At 39.1% G+C, this 22,432-nt stretch overlaps 1 protein-coding gene across 1 annotated transcript in view; it reads left to right on the top strand.

The window, feature by feature from the left end:
* The window catches only part of LAMA1 (laminin subunit alpha 1), a 107,798-nt gene that overhangs the window by 40,001 nt on the left and 45,365 nt on the right, over nucleotides 1–22,432 (top strand). The window contains exons 9-23 of the mRNA XM_037381833.1: nucleotides 1,087–1,192; nucleotides 1,681–1,841; nucleotides 4,709–4,849; nucleotides 5,838–6,011; nucleotides 7,562–7,663; nucleotides 8,421–8,632; nucleotides 9,988–10,099; nucleotides 10,980–11,090; nucleotides 11,885–12,012; nucleotides 12,598–12,684; nucleotides 12,919–13,130; nucleotides 13,658–13,764; nucleotides 16,828–17,008; nucleotides 18,300–18,436; nucleotides 21,113–21,349. Coding sequence (XP_037237730.1) covers nucleotides 1,087–1,192; nucleotides 1,681–1,841; nucleotides 4,709–4,849; nucleotides 5,838–6,011; nucleotides 7,562–7,663; nucleotides 8,421–8,632; nucleotides 9,988–10,099; nucleotides 10,980–11,090; nucleotides 11,885–12,012; nucleotides 12,598–12,684; nucleotides 12,919–13,130; nucleotides 13,658–13,764; nucleotides 16,828–17,008; nucleotides 18,300–18,436; nucleotides 21,113–21,349 — 2,208 coding nt within the window. The remainder of the gene's footprint in view (nucleotides 1–1,086; nucleotides 1,193–1,680; nucleotides 1,842–4,708; nucleotides 4,850–5,837; nucleotides 6,012–7,561; nucleotides 7,664–8,420; nucleotides 8,633–9,987; nucleotides 10,100–10,979; nucleotides 11,091–11,884; nucleotides 12,013–12,597; nucleotides 12,685–12,918; nucleotides 13,131–13,657; nucleotides 13,765–16,827; nucleotides 17,009–18,299; nucleotides 18,437–21,112; nucleotides 21,350–22,432) is intronic.

The raw sequence follows: 22,432 nt of genomic DNA, 5'->3' as shown, positions 1-22,432 counted from the left end.
ACGTTTCAGCCAGTGATGAAAAGGACCATTACATGGTTCTAAGATTAGACTCTTTGTTACATGAGATGTTGCAACAAATACTTTTCTTCTTGGCATGATTATTATAGGCTATGTGCTCTCCGAGCCTGTCTACTTTCTGGTTTATTGACAGGTGTCACTCTGGAAAAATGACCTAAATCCACAAAAGACATTTGTTAAGATGTGACAAACAGTTACTTAAACAGAAGAACTTCCTGCCGTGTTAGGTCTCTGTATAGTGAGACATACTGAACTAAATTTCTACTCCACAAAGTCTTGCTTTGGCAGGTTCATGCATGTTTTGGAAACCCCATGCTTCAGAAACCTAGCATAAACTGGTGCGAAGTGCAAGGAAGAGTCTGTAGAAGTATGGTTAGACAGCAGGTACAGCTCATCCAAGGAAGCAGACGAGTCAGAGAATGATTCACTTGCTGTAAGAAGCATTGTAGAAAAGTCTTCAACTTGTAGCCAATAAAAGTGTATCTAGAGTTCATTACTGATTTGCTTTACATCTGAAGCACCTCAAAGGAAAATTTTCCCTGAAAGAAAATAAAATCCTTGCCATGTGAATTGCATTGTCTTATATTTCAAAGATGTGTAGATTGTGAAGTCAGAATGAATAGATATCTCTCCTCCCATTGAACACAGAGCCAAGGATTTCTTTAATTTCCTTCCTCTTTGAACCAGAGTATCTTTGCAAAAAGCATCCATTCTTGTCTTAAACATTTCCATAACCTTTGGCAAACCATCACAGTGGTTAATTGCTCTTAAATTAAATAAAAAGTATATTTATGCTGAATGTGTCAGGCTGCCAGCCGTTAGCAGTTACTATAACTTTGTGCTATTGAAGAGCAAGTTCTGTTGCTGCATTTAAGTTTTTTCTAGACTGCAATCCCCTGATGTTCTGTTTGCTAAAATTGAACTAGTCTTTTGATCTATTACTGCATATTAGCTTTTCCAGTCTTTATTCACATTAGTTCTGGTGATGCCAGACAAGAAACAGATGTGACTACTTTTTTTTCCCCAGTTAATGATTTGAGAAATTGACAGAGAATGTTTGTTTTGTAGGTTTCTCCCTATGAGGATCACCCCTGCTATCCCTGTGGCTGTGACCCAGTTGGTTCTCTGAGTTCTGACTGTGTTAAGGATGAGCAGCATTCTGACTCACAGCATGGTAAGGGAGTGGGAAGCTCCTTTTCTCTAAACTTCAAATCTGGCTATAGTTCTGAGCATTGAAGTTTGAGGGAACACTGTTTACTTGTAAATGGCCGCAAGTTAGTTACCAGTAAAAAACAATAGTAGGTTTAGGAAGGAGAGGTGAGGCATAACACACTAAGGATTTTAAGGTATGTCAGGTCCCTGAATGTGTTCTTGTGTGGGATGGCAGGCTCTGACTACGTAAAACAATGTAAAGAACTGAGATTTAACACCATTGTTCATGAATGCTGTCACAAAATCAATTTTTCTGCAGTTTCTGTGCATCTGGTACTCTAAACATGAAAAATAGATAGTGAGACTGACATTATGCCAAGTATCTGTGTGGAATATAACATGGAGTATAATAAAAAAGGAATGCTAAATAATGTGTACCCTCTGAGATGTCTTGAATCCAGTCTACTGCCTGCTCTTGTTTATTCGTTTCTCTGGTTTTTTCTTATCAAGGCACTTGGCCAGGTCAATGTCAATGCAGAGAAGGTTACACAGGAGAAAAATGTGATCATTGTGCATTTGGGTATCGGGGCTATCCAAACTGCTTGCGTTGTAACTGCAGCCTGATTGGTAGCATTAATGAAGATCCATGCAAAGAACCTTGTCTTTGCAAAGTGAGTATTAAACCATTAATTTTGCTTAAAACTCAATCGATTTGTAAACTTCTTTTTAATAAGGGAAACTATTAACTGGGGATATCACTTCTTTTATAGAAGTAACCTGGTATAACTGTACACCTGACAACCTAGAACTTAAAATTACTAACTATTCTCTGTACTGAAAAATATGATAGTTTATGTTGAATAGTTTTATATATTACTGATGAACCATTTTCTATAATAATGGGCCAGACTGACATTAAAATTAAATAATAAATGCACATGTGAGTATGAGGGAAAATCACAGAGAGAATGACAGTATGCCTGCCTGGGTTTGGTTTTAGGGATAAGCTGATATTTCTCTTCGAAGTCGCTGATTTCTTATAAAGAAAGGATGTGCTTATAACATCTGCTTTGTGTGAACAAACAGCGTGCTTTTGGAAAGAACTATTGGAAAGATTACATTAGATGTATGAATGAAATATTTAATTATTTGATTACAAAATACAAACCATCAGAAATGTTTAAAAATGAGAGCAGTCTTTCTACTTTCTTTTATTTTTTGGTAAATATCCAAACACATTGAAATGTCTTGAAGCTGTAGATTCTGCTGAGCCTTATTACAAAACTGTATGTCAATCTTTAAAGAAGTTACACTTAATTTTTGGAGCCAAATGTTCACTGGTAGTTTATGTATTTGTTACTAACTATGACAGTGAACAGGAGCCAAACAGAAACCTGTGGTCTGTTTGATAATTTTTCTGAAACTTCTCAGTCCTTTTGCATAATTTACCTAATCCAAAATATCAAACGTATAAATAATCAGAGTCTATAAGAAAGAAATAGCTCCCATGGCCAATTTAGATATGAAAAAGGAGATACAACCATTTTGCCTGATTTTGAGCTACAGTAACACTGTGTCAGCCAGTGCAGCCAACTGGTGACAATTTTGGTATAAACTGGATGAGAAACTGAAAGTGCTGTTGTGGGCATGAGCCTGGCATACAGAATTTTTAGGCCAGATCACTGAGAGTGTCACCAGCCAGCAGGCCACCTATAGAGATGAAAGGAAGGAAGGAGAGAAGTAGTGTGCTCCTAATATCAAACAAAGGAGACAGGATTTCTAAGCCTATGTAGTCTCTGTGATCACAGTAGTGCAAGCTTTTCCTTTTTATACTCTGAGTATCGTAATATTTGATCTTTTGTGAAACATCGCTCTTGAGGTCTAGTCATTGCATAAGGCTTTTATTTTTCATTAAGAAATAAATAATAATTTCTAATAATGTTACAGAGACAAAGTAAAATATGTGATCCAAGTGCATCCTAAAGACTGAGAAGTAAAAAAGCTGAAAAGAGCATACAAATACTATTTCTGTAAAAATCCAAGATTCTAAAATCTCACTCTCTCAGTAGGCCCTTTGCCTGAGATTTTTTTTCCCCAAGTTTGGATATTAGCAAATAGAGAGCAGTCATCCTCAGCCTTTGAATCAGAGCTGGGGATTATAGAATTTTCATGTGGTTTGCAAAAGCAGTTTGTGCTTTGCTTGCAAAAACATATAACTTACCTGTTTAGAAAGGTTCTTATGTAAACTTGACATGGCAAACTCTGGTCCAGAAGAAGAGGCAGTTGGTAGTGTTGCCAGCAAAGGTCTCACATTTCGTTCTGGTAAGCCTGGAATTTGCTCCATGGGACCAAATCTGATGTAAGCCTGGAATCTGGAGTGGTTCCTTTAGCTGAAGTTACCCTGCTAACTGCTGCTGAAAGCAGAATTTGGTCCATAGGCTTTGCATTCCAGTTGCAATGCAGAGCTCATTCAAGCCTCCTAAAAATGGCAAGACAGGTATGCATCACTGTGTGCCATGCAGTCCTGGTGTCCTAACCATACGTATCAAGGAACTTGCTGGCATACTCTGAAAAATTCTCTTTGCTGTTGTAGTGGAGTTTTTCCATAGTGGAAACAAAAGATTGAGGTGGGGGAGTGATGTGTGTCCAGGTCTTGTTCTGATACGAAGCTAGGACATGATCAGTCTTGTCCCTGGCAGCAGGAAATGTTCTGACTTTTACTGTGTAGAAACGCCCATGGAGATCTACTGTTTACACAGCTTTCTGGGCATTTACTGAACATTTTCTTTGCTGGTTTGCTTGTCAGCAGCAATTGTCTGAAGTTTTTGAATAAATAACTACAGATTGTCTTTACAAATGTTACAAGAAAAAAATTCGGTGCATCATTTTGGATTTCCTTCCCCCCCTGTAATTCTACCTTGAAAAAGGTATGTTGCAGAATGTTCTGAACTACCCAATTTGCATGGTAAGGAGGCAGCAGGCCAGTGAAAGGAGCTAGAGAAGTGGACCACCTCTACTCTTACAGTAGGAGTTTCTGGACCTTAGCAAGAGCATATTAGGACAAAGCTCTCAACTGACATAAGGGTATGTGGTGTTCCTCCAGGAAGAGGTGGCAGCAGTCGTGAGGATCACTGTAAAGTATTAACTTTACAGTGTTGAGGAACTGTTGCCTTGAAGCTGGCTGTAGTAGCTCCAGGAGCCTGGCCTTAAAGGTGAGGAAGGTCTGTATGTAGACCATCTGGATTCAGTAAGCATAGGAACTGTTCTCCAGAGCAATCTACATATTCAAGTTACAAGAGAAGTAGACTGGCAAGCTGGCAGAAACTTTTTAAACCCTGCCTGTGTGCTGAAATCTCACTGCAATAGAACCCTTGCCAGGGATTGTGATGAACAATTCTGTTTAATTTTTCCGATCAGTTTTCCAATCTGTTTTCTTTTATAACCTTCTGAATGCTGTTATGTCTAAATCTCATGTAATCCACTGTATTTGTTACCATAATAATGCTAATGCAAAACAAATGTTATGTGCTATTGACAGGAAAATGTAGAAGGTGAGAACTGTGATCTCTGTAAACCAGGATTCTACAACTTGCAAGGAAGAAATCCTCAGGGCTGTACAGAGTGTTTCTGCTTCGGGGTGTCTGATGTCTGTGACAGCCTAACATGGCCCATCAGTCAGGTATTTATATGTTATGTCCATGACCTAATATTCTTTCCTCAGGCAGCTGCAAAATGTACTATATTTCTCTTTGACATGTGCCCAAGTTAACTCCAAATTCTGGTTTGTGTCTCCTTACAGAGGAATGGATTTTCACTGTCATTCAGCAGCTCTGAGGTAGTCAGCATGTCATCCCAGTGCAGGCTTTAGCCACACAGGCTTGTAGTATTACCAGAAATATTGGGTAGTGGAGGCTGCAATAATGCACTGGAAAAATGCACTTGTTTCTGACCTTGTGCTGTTAAAGTTTCTTTGCACATTGAACAGATCAACCCAAACCCATTTCCCTGCTCTTATACCTTTTGGGCAAGGCTAGAGTGACCTCTGGCAATATTGCCAATACTCATTCTTGGAAAACAAAGTGATGTTAGATATTGCTGTCTTTTGAATAGACATTTCTTGAGTTAGAGGGCTTTGAGAACACTGTATTTCCACCAAACTCCTTATGTATCTTTGCACAGCTAGTCACACTTTAGTCCCCTGTTTTGTGTGCCAATAGAAAGGGAGGAAAACACATCAAATTGACTGAAAGTCTAAGATGCTTGTATAATCTCTTTCAGTGAGAAGAACAAAGTTCTCTCATCTTGCTCCTCCTTCTGGGACTCAGATTTAAATTTTCTTCATCTTATTCCTGTCTATAAATGGGTACAATAGAATTCCAAGCCCTTGAAGTTCTGTAATTCTATCTCAGAGAATTACATAGGTATCATGTTAATTTTATTGGTAGGATGAAAATCACACTCAGATTTTTTGTTCCTGTCTAATAGAGAGGTAGAGACAAGCTTAATCTGAAGTGGCATATTTGCGTGTGTTGGATGTCAGACTGGACTAATGAAAGTGTTACAGATCCATCAGTTTGAATGAATGTCTAGGGAGAGGTTAAGTTTAGTGACTGCTTTCTCAGTGACACAAAGTCTGTCTCCATTAATATGACTATGCTTTCTTACAGATATCAGACATGACTGGTTGGCTTGTTACTGATCTGTATAATGCAAGGAGAGTGCAGCCTCAGCGAAGCCCATTTGATGGACCTCGTCAAATAAGTATTAACAACACTGGGGCTGTGAAAGTACTGAAACATACTTATTACTGGTCAGCACCTGAGACGTATCTAGGAAATAAAGTAAGTCCTCAGCTAGAGTTAAAACTCCTTTATAGTTTAGTTTCTCCATTTTTATTATAACATGTTGCTCTAAATATGTAGGTTTTGTAATTAAAAATTACACATAAACTCCAGTATTACCACACCTCTCAGTCTATCTCTGCTATTCAAATTGTAGTGTTCCTGGCCAGACATTACCTTCTTTTTACTCTTTGAGCTCATTCATCTCCCCACTTCCTTCTCTGCCTACCCTTGACACAATATAATCTGTTTTTTCTCTTTACTACTAACATATGGTCACATTCCCCATATTTTTGATCTTATCCCAAATCTTACACCCTTCACACCTTGTGCAGTACAGTAGACAGACAGGACCATTAAATTCCTCTTACCTGCCTCTCTGCCTTCTCCCATTTCATATTAGTTTCCAGCTAGTCTTTTTAATTATTGCTCTGGTTACTACCTAAAGCTCTGGGTCTCCCATTTTTTGCAGCAGAAGCACAAAATAGTTGTGACTGGAGGGGACCTCTGGAGGTAACCTTGCTCAAGCAGGGCCACCTAACCATCTCCAGAGAGCTGCTGCTGAATATCTCCAGTGATGGAGACTACACAACCTACATGGGCAACCTGTGCCCCTTACAATAAAAAAGGGTTTCCTGATCTTCAGATGGAACCTCCTGTGTTTCAGTTTGTGCCCACTACCTCTTATCCTGTCACGGGGCACCACTGTAGAGAGCCTGGCTCTGCACTCTTTGCACCTCCCTTTCAGGTGTTTGTATACATTGATGAGATCTCCCTGAACCTTCTCTAGGCTGGACAGTCCTGGTACTCTTGGTCTTTTCTCATATGAAGGATTCTCCAGGCTCTTAGTTGTCTTAGTGGCCCTTTGCTGGGCTCGTTTCAGGGTGTGCATCTCTCCCTTGTACTGGGAAGCCCAGAACTGGACTCAAAACTCCACCTGTGGCCTCACCAGTGCTAAGTACAGGGAACCTTGCAACCTCACCTTTAATTATTTTTTGCCCAGTCTCTTTGCCTATGCAGCCCCATTCCTTAGTATAGTGACAGAATAAATGAAAACAAATCTCAGAAGTGTAACATTAAGGAGCAATTTTGCACAGGCCAACTCTCACTCAAATTCTAATCTCGTTCATTTAATATAGGTCTAATTGTGATACCAGTGTTTAACTAACTTTGAAGGAGTCGGCAGCAGTTTTGGGGCTAAGAAACCTGAAAGGTGGAATATGGAATGCGAGTAACTCCCAACATGCTGTGCCCCTTGGCTAGGACAGTTGTGTAAACCTCTGCTGCTTGTTGAAAGTCCTGTAGGTGTTTCACTGAATGAAGGCACTTATCTGAATTGCGTGTAGAGCCTTCAGCTAGCTTTCCCCGCCTGCACAGCCACAAGTCAGCACTCGTCCCTGTGATGATACAGATGACGTTAAATTTTCCCTGGAAAGTGGTATTTGTAAGCCCTGTAGTCCTATCATTTGGACATTGTACTGTCCCATGTCACTTGTTTGTGTTTGTTGGAGGTTATTGTGTTGTTAAGAATTTGCTTTCTGTTATTTCAGCTCACAGCTTTTGGTGGAGAATTGAAGTATACGGTATCTTATGACATTCCAATGGAGAGTGTGGACAGTGATATAGTATCTAGTGTGGATGTCATCATTCAGGTGGATTTTTTTTCAGCTTGTTACTATTCAGACATTATTAGGAATCTATGAAAGGGATAAAAAAAGGAAAATAAAATAATATTTCTATAGTAGTAGTTTTGTTCCTTTTTTTTTTTTAAGTTTTTCCTAAAAGTCACTACTAAGATTCTGTTACTACTCATTTCTTTGATTTTCTGACCTATTTGTTTTAAATGGTCGGTATACAGTACTAGTTTTAAATGATAAGTACTAAAATATAACGTGTTTTTAAACAGGTGAGGTGTTCATTACCAAATGTACAAAGCTCTGTGTACAAAAGAAATTACAATGAGCTGAAAGGACTTATAAATATAAGACAGATGAGTGTTCTTGCTGATTGCTTACTTTTCTAGATTTATGTGGCACATAAAAAGTAAGGCTTTATTTTGAATCCAGACACCTCCAAAAAAACATTATTTTGTAATACATACTTAGCAACAGAACAAAGGAGAAAAGTGATTCTGTTTTGTAGAGGAGTTTGATTTTTGAAATTTAATTTAATTCTTTTTCCAAAAGAAAATCAAGTATTTCTGAAGTCTCTGAACCAGAAGAGAGTGGGATTATAGTCCTCCTGAGGCCATGGAAAATGCAGACCTACTTACTTTTTTTCTAGTGCAAGGAATCTCATTTGATTGCCTCTTTCCTGTGTTATCTGGATGTGGATCTGATACTAAATGTAATTGCTTAACAAAATTTGCATGCAAATATGCAAAATGTTTTCTCTGTCTTTCAATTTCAGGGTAATGGGCAGATTTTGAGTACAAGAGCAGCAGGCTTGTCATTACAGCCATATGAGGAGTACTCTAATACAGTGAGATTTGTATCAGAGAATTTCATAGAGTTCAATACAAAAAAAGCTATAGACCGGGAAAGGTTGATGACTGTGCTGGCAAACATGACCCATCTTCTGATCAGGGCCAACTACAACATTGCCAAAAAAGCTGTGTACAGGTGAGGGAGAGAAAATACTCAAATTTTATATATATATATATATATATATATATATATATATATATATATACACACACATCTATTATTTTTGTGCATATGAAATGCTATTCATAGTGGCAGTATTCCTAAAGTTTTACGTTAATAAATTCTAGGAAAAAAAAAAATACTGAATTTTCTCAAGACTTTTTTGTCTCCAAAATACATTAATGTGGAATGTGTGGAAAAGGGCATCTGGTTGTTTTAAAGATATCTGATAGCAGCAACATTATTTTCTGCTTTAAAGGGATACTGCATAAAAGCTGTATTACAATGGCTGCTTTGTTAGGGGGAAATGCCTCCAAAACCCTCAACAGTATGCTTATTTTGCTATGTGGCAAGTTAATCCATCACTAACTATTGAAAACCTGCTAGTAAAGATGTTGGCTGTTATTTCTTTTAATGTCTGTTTGTAGGTGTTACTGATGCTCATCTCTAAGGGAGTGCTTAATAGGAAAATTGGGCTGGAGTGGATTAACTGGTCATTCCATAGTCTCATGTCAGCATCAGCAGTATCTGCATCAGACCTTACAGAACTGTTTTACCTGCTCTCCAGTATATACAGGAACAAAATCTTACTATGCTCAAGGGAATCAGTTCCAGTGCTTCATCATTTATTTACTTAATTCGCTTAGCCTCACCAATAGCCCTTTTTTCCACATTCCTTGATTTGGTAGAATTTCATGTCAATAACATTGGACTTGATACAAAATTTGCCCTGTGCCCTTTTGTGTCCTTGAGGAGTGGTTATATTTATGTCCATTTAGGGATGGTGTGTTCATCTTCTGGAATGTTTATAAAGATTTATTTAAATCATTTTACCTGTGGCTGAGAAGATTATCTCTGCTGCAAAATGCTGTTGTTTGTAGTACAAGTTTTTGCTTTGTTCTGTTGTGTGCAGCACCAGTGAACTGGTGCTGTTTCTCACTACTTACCCACCTGAGATATGTGCCCATTTTAGACATGGTGCAGTAAAACTGTCTTATTTCAGGACGGCACTAAAAGGCTGGTCCACTGATATACCTCTTATACATGACAGACGGGGAAAGTTTTGTTTAAACTTCTCCACAGGAGAAGGGACAATGGTAGTAACAATAATGATAACAGGAGAAGGGTTCATCTGCTCCCGGAATTGCAAGCAAATGCAGTGATAAAGACTATGATCATAGTCTTTTTACAGTAGAGAATTGGTCTTGTTCCTTCAGCTGTCCCTGCCAGGGAGCAGCACTCAGCATTGTTACAGCCCTAGAAGCAAACTATTCTGTTCATAGTCAAGTTTGGGGAAACAAATGACGCGATGTTTTCATGCTTGATCCTAGGCTGGACTCTGTGACCCTGGATACTGCAAGTGCAAATGTTATAGGTCTTTCTTCAGCACCAGATGTGGAATTCTGTGAATGTCCTCAAGGTTACACAGGAATATCCTGCGAGGTAACCTCCTACAGTGTTTTATGTATGCAAAATTATCTCCTATCTGTTTTAAAGGAAGGCTGCTTTTAGTTGTACTGCCATAAAAGCGTATGTTCCATGGTAAAATCCTGTCTATCATACTGTACACAATGCTGTAGATATTTTCGTCCAGATTTAAAACTAAATGAGATTTTAAACATATTTCTTGAATTCTAGTTGGTGGCACTAACGATGCACTTCAGAACATCAGTTTTGCAAAGGAAGCAGCTGTAAGAGCCCTGTGAAGGTGTTTTGAGCTTACTTTACTCATTAATAGTGCTTTTCCTGGATCTGAATTGTGTACAGTTTATTTCTGTTTTATGTCGTTAGGTTTATGGAGGCAATAAGGAATCTTAGCAGGGAGGAATGCTAGGCTTTGGAAGATCCCACAAGGGTCAAATGTGTTGCGCAAAGTGGTGCCTTATATATCTGTGAATAGAAGATTAGGGAGGCAGAGCACCATCTGCAGAATAGCAGGAATTATTTTGACGAATAATTTCAGTTTGAGGTCTTATGGCATAGCATTGCTAATGATTCTGCAGAGGAGGTAGAACATCTGGTTTTTGTTGTCCCATTATAAGGAACTTCACATATTCCACTGCACAAAACTTATGTGCCTCCAGGGGACAAAGGGCCAAATCAAAGTTGTATGAAGTTAATTCCTATCCCCTTTATCCAGTGCAAGTAAAAACCAAACACCAGAAAAGAACTGCAGTGACATCAATAGAGTTTAAAGAGCATTGTTAGCACAATGTGAATGAGTCAGATGGTGGCTGGTTGGAAGTGGGCTCTTTGAAAAATGTCATGATGTGTACTTTTAACACACAAAATGCTACTGTTTTTTCCCCATGTTTCTTTTCAGTCCTGTCTCCCTGGGTACTACCGTGTGGATGGAATACTCTTCGGAGGTATTTGTCAACCCTGCAAATGCAATGGGCATGCAACTGAGTGTGATATTCATGGTGTATGCATTGTAAGTTATCCTTCAAAGTGTCTTGTGTTTTAAGCGTCTATTTAGGAATTAGGAGAGCATTTTGGCTGTGGGAGACAAGTTTACAGTGTAGGTATATTTCAAGCTATTTGTACCAACTGTTTATTTTTTGTGCTTTTCATTGTTTACTTTAGAATATGTTCAGGGATCTCCATTAAATTGTTCTCCAGTAAAGGGTTTGTTTCTATTTTATCGTTTCAAGTGGGGAGTAATGAGAATGAAAATAAACATCACCATATACTGGCTGATAAAAATCTTAACTTTGCTTGCTGCAAGTGACGATAAAACTTTTCCTGAAAGGTACAAAATTAAACAGTGTTTTGGGTGAATATCTGTTTTCGGATATGTGCATCTTCCATGACTGACATCAGTGGAAATTACACAGTCCCTTCTGAAGAAAGACTTTATTTCTCAGATCTCTTCTGAAATTTAAAGGTCACAGAAATAAAATGGCTAAACACCAGTAAGAAATATAAAAAAAAATTTGGTAATGCAAACGCGTGCAATACACAAACTATGTTTAAGTTTGTGTAATAAGTAATAAGGCTTGGTTTACAGTGTAAAGTATATTCTAAAATACTGGAAAGAATTAATTAGGATTTGTTGTTACAACTCAGAAAAGAACCCCACTTATTTTCAAAGTTCTACTCTAATCTTTGTGGCTTGAAGAATGACTTCCTTGAATGTTATACTCTATGCAGACTCCTGCAGGAGTCCCTCAAGGGATGAAAAACCTTCAAGAGTAAGTATGAAAAGAGCTTTTGCATGTTTCACAGGCTTGTCAACACAACACGACAGGACTTTTCTGTGATCAATGCTTGCCTGGCTTCTATGGAAGTCCATCTCACGGAACTTCTGAGGACTGCCAGCCCTGTGCATGTCCTCTGAGTTCTGCTGCAAACAAGTAAGTTGCTTATGTGAGATTTTCTTTGCATCTTCAGCAAAATCAGAAAGTAAGATGAAGAAAAAATGTTGTGAAATCTGAAGGAGAAAGAGAAGGACTTCTTTTCTCCCTCTTTGTTTGAATATATCTCATAGAAACATTGTTTTTCCAGATAGACAAATATCTAGCTTAGGCTGAGACAGGCCAAGTGAACTGGTGCAATTTGTACGTGAAGGTTGAAGGTAATACTTTGACCTAGTCTTGAACTTGGCAGCAAAATAACATTATCTTTCATGTTCAGAAAAAAACAGGACAGAATTGTTGCATGTGAAAAAGAGGAGCTTGGTACAGAAATACGGATTTGCTAGAAAGAGGGACAGGTTTTTAGGAAGTCCTAAAGTCTTCCTTTCTTTAAAAAAAAACCCAGACCTCAGGAAGAGATTTTGAAAATAACTTTATTTTGACATACTTCATGTTTATCTAGAAAAAATTACAAATACATGGTTATAGAAATAGGTGCATGGACTTGAAGGGTGGATATTTACTGTTTGTAGAAGTCTTTTGATTCTGTATATCGATACTGACTGCCATAAATATTGTTGATAGTTTCAGTCCTACTTGCCAGCTGAATGAAGAAGGTGGAATTGTCTGTGACAAATGTCTTCCAGGTTATACTGGTTCTCAGTGTGAAAGGTATGTACACTAGCTTCAGGTAAAATATCACTAAGTGTTCATCATCTTACCTGCCTTGAATTGTTCATACCACATGTACAGAACATTCCTAATAAAATTTTCCTTCCCATTTTACCTTTGCTTGTAATACAGAGACACTTTAGATAAAAATTTAATAGGAAATACTCCCTTGGGTGGTGAGAGTGTTTGACATGACTTCATTCCAGCTGATAAAGATTTTGATCTCTGGTGCAGGTGTGCTAATGGTTATTATGGAAACCCACTCATGCCTGGACAGTCGTGTGCTCCTTGTGAATGCAATGGCAATGCAAACCCTCAGGAAGATGGCTACTGTGATACCTTCACAGGACAATGCTTGAAATGTCTGGGGAACACAGCAGGTTACCACTGTGAAAAGTGTGCTGATGGGTATTATGGGGATGCGGTGATTGAGAAAAACTGTCGTGGTAAGCTATTATTATTATTGCTTTCAGAATGTAAAGAACATGTCATGTACATGTACATTTAAAGAATATAAAGAAAAATGTCATGTACGTGTATTAGAATGGATGAGGAAATATGCACCTTTGCTGAACAAGTTAGCCTTCCAGTTATGAGTTGAAAAGTGCAGGTTGAAAACTATGGGGTTGGGTTAGCCTGAGGAAGGAATGTGTTATGCTAGGGTCTGGCGCTTCATATTTAGTGACTTGCTTAACTCTGTCCCCCCATTGACGTTCTGTAGACATTTCCTATTTCTGAATGTTACATATAGGACTGGAAGAGACAAACTTCTCAAATATATCTATTCACAGAGGTGTTTTTTTTTTTCTTTTAGCCCAAACATGTGGTAAAGTTATTACTGTAGTATATTAACACCTATGGGATATAACAAGGTGAAACACCCCTTATATAGGAAACTTAGAATTTTGTATAATAATGAATGCATATAGATAAATATTTTTTTTTATTTTGTTTCTTTTTGTCTAAACATAAGCCTGTGCATGCCATGTGAATGGTTCACTTTCAAGTACTTGTCATCATGAGACAGGCTTTTGTCACTGCAAATCAAATGTGATTGGAGAAAGATGTGATAAGTGTTTGGTAAGCAAATATTCACCTGTTCCTAATATCTACATTTTCTTTTGTCTTGGTTTTCCTGTTTATCTATATTGGTTAGGGCAGATACGGAGAATAGCAGCAAGTATATTCAGGGGAGAGGCACTTGCTGCTGGAGGGAGACCAAAGGTTGTCTGCACAGTTGCAAATTGCTCTGCCTGTGCTCTTTGCAGATGTGAAGCTATGTAGTTGACTCGGCACCCTTGTGGAATAGGGCTGTTCAGGTTATTGCTGTGCTCACTGACAGCGTGCAGTCATGTTGGCTGACTGAAAAGCACAAACTGAACACTACTAACACACCTGAAGGGATATTAGCACTGTGCTGCATGGCTGAATGCTTTAAAAGGGATTCAGCTAGAAGACAGGCCTCTTACAAGAATAAGTAGGTATTCAGTGGCGCTACAAAACATGATTTCCAGCCTTTGCTAAGTGTAGAACAGCCTGAGAGACCAGAGCAGGAAAACTGTGTCCAGTTACTTCATAGAATCATGGAATCATTTATGTTGGAAAAGACCTTTGACATCATCAAGTCCAGCCCTTAACCTAGGACTGCCAAGTCCATCACTAAACCACGTCTCTAAGCACTGCAGCTATGTGTTTTTTAAATGCCTCCAGGGATGGTGATTCCACCACCTTCCTGCGCAGCCTGTTCCAATGCTTCACCACCCTTTCACTGCAGAAATTTTTCTAATTGCCAGTGTAAATCTCCCCTCAGCTGCTCCCTATAAGGCTTGTACTCCAGACCTTTCACCAGCTTCGTTGCCCTTCTCTGGACACGCTCTAGTACCACAATGTCTTTCTTGTAGTGAGGGGCCCAAAACCGCACACAGTATTTGAGGCACAGCCTCACCAATGCTGAGTACAGGAGGATGATTATTGCACTTGTCCTCCTGGCCACACTGGTTTCAATACAAGCCTTGACCACCTGGGCACACTGCTGGCTGATGTTCAACTGGCTGTTGCCTAGGTCCTTTTCTATCAGGCTCACTGGTCCTTTTCTATCCCAGCCGCTCTGCCCCAGCCTGTAGCGCTGTGTGGGGCTGGTGTGACCCAAGGGCAGGGCCCGGCACTGGGCCTGGTTGCACCTCATACAACTGGCCTCGGCCCATCGGTCCAGCCTGACCAGGTCCCTCTGCAGAGCCTGCCTGCCCTCCGGCAGATCAACACTCCCCCTAATCTTGGTGTCACCTGCAAACTTACTGAGATTGCTCTTGACCCCTCATCCAGATCATTGATAAAGATATTAAACAGAACTGTTCCCAATATTGAGCCCTGGGGAACACCACTTGTGACCAGCTAACGGCTAGATGAAACTTCATTCACCACCACTCTTTGGGCTCAGCTGTCCATCTAGCATTTACCCAGAAAAAAGTACACCCGTTCAAGGCATGAGCAAGCAGTTTTCCCAGGAGGATGCTGTGGGAGATGGTGTCAGAGGCTTTACTAAGGTCCAGGTAGACACATCCACAGCCTTTCCCTCATCCACTAGGTGGGTCATCTTGTCGGAGAACAAGATCAGGTTAGCCAAGCAGGACCTGCCTCTCATAACCCCATGCTGGCTGGGCCTGATCCCCAGGATGTCCTGCATGTGCTGCATGATGGCACAGAGGATGCCCTGCTCCATAACCTTCCCTGGCACCGAGGACAGGCTGACAGGCCTGTGCTTTCCTGGATCCTCCTTCGTGCCCTTCTTGTAGATGAACATCACTCTTGGCTATCCTTCAGTTTTCTGGGACCTCCCCGGTTAGCCAGGACTGTTGATAAATGATGGAGAGTGGCTTGGTGAGCTCTTCTGCCAGTTCCCTCAGTACCCTGGGGTGGATCCCATGTGGCCCCATAGACTTGTGTGTGTCTAAGTGGAGCAGCAGGTCAGTAACTGTTTCCTCGTGGGCTGTGGGGACTGCATTCTGCTCCTCGTCCCCATCTTCCATCTCAAGGGGCTGAGCAGCCAGAGAGGAGTTGGTCTTAGTGTTAAAGACTGAGGCAAAGAAGAAATTAAGTACCTCAGCCCTTTCCTCACCCTTTGTGGCAATGTTCCCTGCTGCGTCCAATAAAGGATGAAGATTATCCTTGGCCCTCCTTTTGTTTCTAATGTATTTGTAAAACCATGTTTTGTTATCTTTTATGGCAGTGGCCAACCTGAGTTCCTGCTGGGCTTTCATCTCTAATCTTCGCCCTGTCTAACCTCGTGACATCCTTACAGTCCTCCAGAGTTACCTACACCTTCTTCCAAAGGTGGTAAACTCTCCTTTTTTCCCTGAGTTCCAGCCAAGGCTCTGTTCAGCCAGGCCGTTCTCCTCCCCTGCCGGCTCGTCTTTTGGCATATGGGGATGGCTTGCTCCTGTGCCCTGAAGACTACCTTCTTGAATAATGTCCAGCCTTCATGGACCCCTTGGCCCTTCAGAACTATCTCCCAAGTGTCTCTGTCAGTCAGGCTCTTAAATAGTGCAAAGCTGGCCTCTGCAAGTCCAACGTAGCGATTCTGCTGACCACCCTCCTTACTTCTCTGAGAACTGAAAACTCTTATCTCATGATCACTATGCCCAAGATGTCCTCTGACCGCCACATCACCCACTAGTCCTGTTTGTAAACAGCAGGTCCAGTGGGGCATCTCCCCTGGTGGGTTCACTGACCAGCTGTGTCAGGAAAAATCTTACTGCCCTTGTGCCAGCCTAACTGAATGCTTTTGAATCCACTGTTCTGGTCTTTCATTCATTTTCACAGAAATCTGTGCCTGATCAGCACAGCCCACCCTCATCTCATGGAAATCTTTAAATTAAGATAACCTCAGACTTTAAAGCATAAAGTCTAAATGTTGAGATGAGAAGGCCATGAGAACATTTCAGTGTTTGCTTTTTCACTGAAGTACATGCTTGAATTTAGCTGGGAACACTGAAAAGATAAGGCCAGGGAGTCCTCACACAGCAGTCACACAGTGCTGACCAATAATCATGCAGGTCAGAGAGCAGGGAAAATAAAAATTTAGATCATGTTGTTTTTAAAAAGTTATGAAATATAGCTCAAATGTATTTACTTCCTGTTCAACAGAATGGCTATTATGGCCTGTTTGCTGGGCTTGGCTGCATTCCCTGTAACTGCAGTCAATTTGGCTCCGTCTCCAAGGAGTGCAATCACTGGGGGCAGTGTCATTGTGTACCAGGAGTGGCTGGAGAAAAGTGTGATCGCTGTGCTCATGGCTTTCATGCATTCCAGGATGGTGGCTGCACAGGTGAGCTCTAATCCATGATCCTTGCAGGGTTTGTCTGGAATTTCTTTCAGCAATATGTTTTATGTTAAACTCTGGTAAAGGTCATTTGTTTTGATGACTATACAGAAAAATCTGTAGAATGGTCTCCTAATACTTTGATTAAGCTATGGAACAAAACGTTTCTTTGCTTATTGTGTGGTTCCTTGTAAAAGGTGGTGACGATGAAATAAAGACTCATAAAGGTTGCATGAGAGAAATATTACATCCTAAATAGCTCCTTTGTCTCTTTTTGTACAAAACTTTTTAGTCCTTCAGAGAGAATAGAAACTTTCTTTTCCACAATCATGAGAGCTGAGCTACTGATTCTGAACTTGTTTTTTCATTTAATTCTTAAAAATATATTTTATACTTTGAAAAGATGTCATTGACTCTGTTTTCCCATCATCATCTGGGTGTGTACAATTTTTAGTCATGATGCAGAGGAAAATATTAACTCAAATAGAGAATATGCCATCACAAAACCCAATTTATCATGTTAATGAGATGCTTTTTTCAACACAGTATAGCCAAAGGAATGCCTACCTCTTATCCAAACTGACAAACTTTTTTAATATGCCTCAAATATTACAGTAATGTGAAATCTGCAGTGAGATTATGTAATAGGATTATGTTTTGTAACATATGTATTGTGTCTTTTCTAGGAATCAAAGATCCCTTAGGTACCTTTAACAATCTCAGTCTTTAAAATTTTGTAAATGTTATTTACAAAATAATAAACCCGCTTTTCTGAACTTCTACTTTTTAGCAAGAATAGTATTGCATTTCTTAAATAGACAAGTGCTTCCTACAGCAGTTTGTTATTATAAAAATAGTTATCCATTCCTATTATTCACTAAGAAATTCTGAAATTGCTGAATTTCTGAAATGAATACTTTCATCTACTTGAGAACATTATTGTATCTCCTGATGATTTTTGTATCTTCTATAAGAGATTTTTTTTTCCTAAAAAATTTACTCTTATCCACAATAATTTTGTTTGGCTTTATTGGTTCCCTTGTGGAAATGCAGCACTGCTTTCTAAATCACCAAGCAGGCTATGTCAAGAAACAATAATGTGCTTTCAATACAAAGATGAAATGCCACTGTGGTCATAATTTGTTTCTCAGCGATTAGGTACGGCAAGGGGTTCCTAGTAGAATGGATAAATTGTACTGTATAATTAAGAAAAGTAAGGCTATCAGCAGTCTTGGAATTTCTTCTCTGTAGCTAAAGCAAGGATAAGATTAATCATTTGGTCCTATTTCTCTTGCAGCCTGTGACTGTGCTCATACTCAGAACAACTGTAATGCTGATTCTGGCCAATGCATTTGTCCCCCTCACACTTGGGGACCAAAATGTGAACTCTGTGAAGAAAATCACTGGGGACTGTCTCCTGAACTTGGCTGCAAGGTATGGTAGGCTGGCCGAAAAGCCATGGCTGCTAATTTTCCTTATACGAATGACAGAATTGGACCCTTGTTTTGAGAACCTCAATATTTATTCTCTGTCTCAAAGTGTTAAAACATGTTTACATTAATTAAAAAAAAAATAATCAGTGTGTAAAGTGTTTATTGAGGAACTTTTTAAGAAAGATGTCTTTGAAAGTACTGATCAGAGTGGCGATTCTGTATAGGTGCATAGATCATATTAAAATTTTGATGTGTATATTCTAACTTTTAATTGCTTCAGTAGTGATACTAAAGAGATTTATAGCAATAATTGGCAACAAGGAACAGTTTCTGTGCTAATCAAGGAGTGATTATATGGTTTTAAGAACAATGAAGTGCAGCTTATCTTGGAAATCATTGCACACTTTTTCTGAATATTTAAAATTAAAATGGTATAAGGTAGTTTATGTTTCATGAGTGGAAAAAATGCCAACTCCCATTTTCTCAGCTTTATATTTATGGTTAAGCAGTAAAATGCCAACTCGGTGTAAAGCCAAAGAGTAGCAACAATTTAGGCAATTAGGTTCATGCAGTAAATTTTTGACATATATGGCATTGGACCAATCGTTATTTTATAAAGGTTGAGATTTTAAAAAGCCTCAGAATTGCATGAATGTAATAGGAAATTTTAATGGAGAAACCACAAATATAATCAACTTGACAAGGTCTGTCATTACATGCAGTAATTACTTGACAAGTACAAGTATCAGCCAAATTGTTTTCTTTTTTCTCTTTAATTTTTTAGAGTAAGCATGATAAACTAGTCCTATAATATCTCTACAGAATTTACCATCTTAGTAATTCATAGCAACTCACTCAGCAGCCGGTCTTTAAGCCACTGCTTTGTCAGCTACCAGCTACTGTCATTCTTACCTAATGTTCTGCGAATACAATATGCTGGTCCCTTGTGTATTTCCCTTGAAGCGTTGCTTTCGAAGGGTGATTGATACCACCGCACTTACCAATGAGCAAGTTTAATTAAATATGTAACTGCTCACTTTTGCTAGTTGTTTATCATTCCTTTTTGTTACAGCATCAAAGTGATTAACGTGAATTACTGTAAGGTATTTTTGATGCAGCAAACAATACCATGACCTGCAGGTAACAGCCCCAACAGAGGCTCCCCTGTGCTGAATAACCATCTGTGGCAGGCTGAGATTCAGTGCAATGTCTACTGGCAAACCCTGGGAAAGCTCTTGCATGCTCTCTACATGGATGAAGTGGGGGAGGTGCCATCAGAAACCCAGCCATCTGTTCTTGCAATGCAGACTGCATTAGTGGGATACTTCATCTGGCTCCATTTCTTGCTGTTTTTGTGGTATTCAGCATCCGTTTCTGGGTGCAATGATGGAGCAAAGCTATAGTCATGTTTTGCTTTCAACTCTTTTCAAGTGTGCTGCAGCACAGTTAATTGTACCTTAGAGTCCTTATTTATCTTTATCACATATAAACAGAGATTGAAGTACATGTGATTATTCCTGTTGTTATGATACCTGTTCTAGATGAACCTGCTTTAGCAGGGGGTTTGACTAGATGATCTCCAAGAGGTCCCTTCAAACCCTGACCACTCTGTGGTTCTTAAAATGGGGTATGGCATTCAGAGCTGTAAACCTTTAATAATATCTGGGAGCTAAAGTTAACTTGTTTGGTCATAAAGTGTATTAAACTGGGCAGTGTGTAGTTCCTAGTGCTCACTGTGAAGAATGCTAAAGGATATGTAGTGATGCTAATAGATTTTGTGGGTCTTTGTGCAGAGTGCTTTACAAGGTAAGGCTTTTCACCTCAGAGAGACATGATGAGGACACTCGGAAAATGCTCACAGCCAGGTGATGATAGATGGAATGTACTTTATGCCTGCACTGTTAGAAATAACCACAGAGCAGAATGGACTTGTTAAGTAACCACAGATATGAAATGAAGACTAAAAATTAGATCCAGTCTGCTTCAAAAAAGAGTGATACATTAAGTGCATCCACTTTACATATTTGTAATAACAGGTTCCTATTACTGATTGCATGATGAAGGTTGTCCTCTGCCAGGGAACAGTATTCCTTTGGTACTGAGCTGCAGTGTGTGCTTAGTTTCCTGCCTGTGGATGCAATGAGATTCTTGGTTCCTCGTCAAATAGTAAATTAAGCTTGAGCAAGATGTAGACCCTGTTAATGCTTCTTAAAATCTTAAAAGAATGTCAGTATTAAAATTTTTATTTCTATCACATTTATAAAATTATTTTACTTACAGATTTCTTCCATCCAACTTTTATATAACATGTTAATTTACTTTATGCACTCAATACATATTATTTTAAATAAAGTCTTCTGGAGTTGTTTTTTATTTTGTTTGTGTGTGTGTTCTGAAACAAGTTCCTTCAAGTCCTTTGATTCCCAATCCAGATTTGGGATCAACAAAGCTTCTTACCTTTTGCAATCGACGATTTACTGGAAATGCAGTTCTTTATTCAAACACAAACCAAACCACCCCATTTCTATGTGGAAGGCCTTCCCTTATATTATTTTATAGTAATTGTTGACAAATACTGAGTATAAAAGGCTGCTCTAAGTTTATTGTGCTGTTTCTGTTGTAACATAATAGCTTTTAAAAATCTGCTATTTATGAACATTTCTTCTTTTCATCTAAGGCGTGCAACTGTAGCGACACTGGTTCAACCAATCCCCAGTGTGATGTATTGACAGGTCAATGCCAGTGCAAAGTTGAATTTGGAGGACAAGACTGTTCCAGGTGTGCATTTGGCTACAGGGACTACCCAGACTGTGTTGCCTGTGACTGTGATTTGAGTGGAACCAAAGTGGAGATGTGTGATGACACTGAAGGACTTTGTGGTTGTGAAGAAGAAACTGGCATCTGCACCTGCAAGGTACTGAAGTATTCATACTCTTTTGAGACAGCCTTTCTGGGGCTTTCTGGGCATTTATCACATCATGGAAGGTGTAGGGCTGAATAGACTTGAAAAGACAATCTGCATCACTTCTTTGAGACATTTCTGAGTACACCTAAATCCATCCCTAAAGGATTTTCTGTGCCAGCACTAAACAGGTCTTATTATTAATCAGCAGGGTTAAAAACTGCGAGGTGATGCTCCCCACTTTGGACAGATGCTACACAGCTGTAGGCTGAAGAGATAGCAATGTGGCATTGTTATTTCTGTTCTCAGAAATTCCTATGATAATACTGGACATTTTGTCTCTTTGTTTTGTTTTACATAGCCAGGTAATTTTATTGCCAGTTTGTGGTCATAAAATTATTGTGGCATGGTACTGTAGTTCTCTTTTAGACAAAATTAATGGAATTTGATGTGGATGCACGTTAAGAAGCCAGGATCAAGACCCATTGTATGCTTATCACAAAAAGTAATTTCTAGCTGACTTAATGCCGAATCCTTGCTAAGTTTACAGAACAGCCACTGTATATCTGATAGGAAAATGACTGGTGTCTTACTAGTCTTGTACAGGATTTGGCATATTTCATGACTATGGTCTCACTGCAGTCCTAAATTCAAATAGATTGCATTTGCTCAATGTAGCATCTATGTGTTTGTTCTGTGTTAAGTGAATTTCTGTAGCCACATCATTCTTGTAGTACATTCAGAGTCCTTTTTTGTGGATTAATATTGTAAGGTAGGAATGAATGAGGATCCATTTGTCTTGCTTTTCTTTTTGTTCCTAGATTTCTGTCTGCCTTCTTTGAAAAAGTACTGGCCTTGAGTTTTGGAACAAATTTTTTAAAAATCTTGTTAAATATATGAGAATGGTGGTAGTGACTTCAGTGTCACGGTATTTCTCTGTAAGATGTAAATGCCTTCTGACAGCAAGAATAGTGCCGTGTGAACCATTTTTAATGGTACAATTTTTACATGTTTTATTTATTCCACTTCCTTTTTTTTACAGTTACATTTTGCCTTTCAAATTGTTCCAATAATAAAAGTTTATAACTCGTGTGC

Source organism: Falco rusticolus, chromosome 3 (genome assembly GCF_015220075.1).
Source record: "Falco rusticolus isolate bFalRus1 chromosome 3, bFalRus1.pri, whole genome shotgun sequence".
Lineage (NCBI taxonomy): Eukaryota > Metazoa > Chordata > Aves > Falconiformes > Falconidae > Falco > Falco rusticolus.
This window is presented reverse-complemented; position numbering and strand designations above follow the sequence as displayed.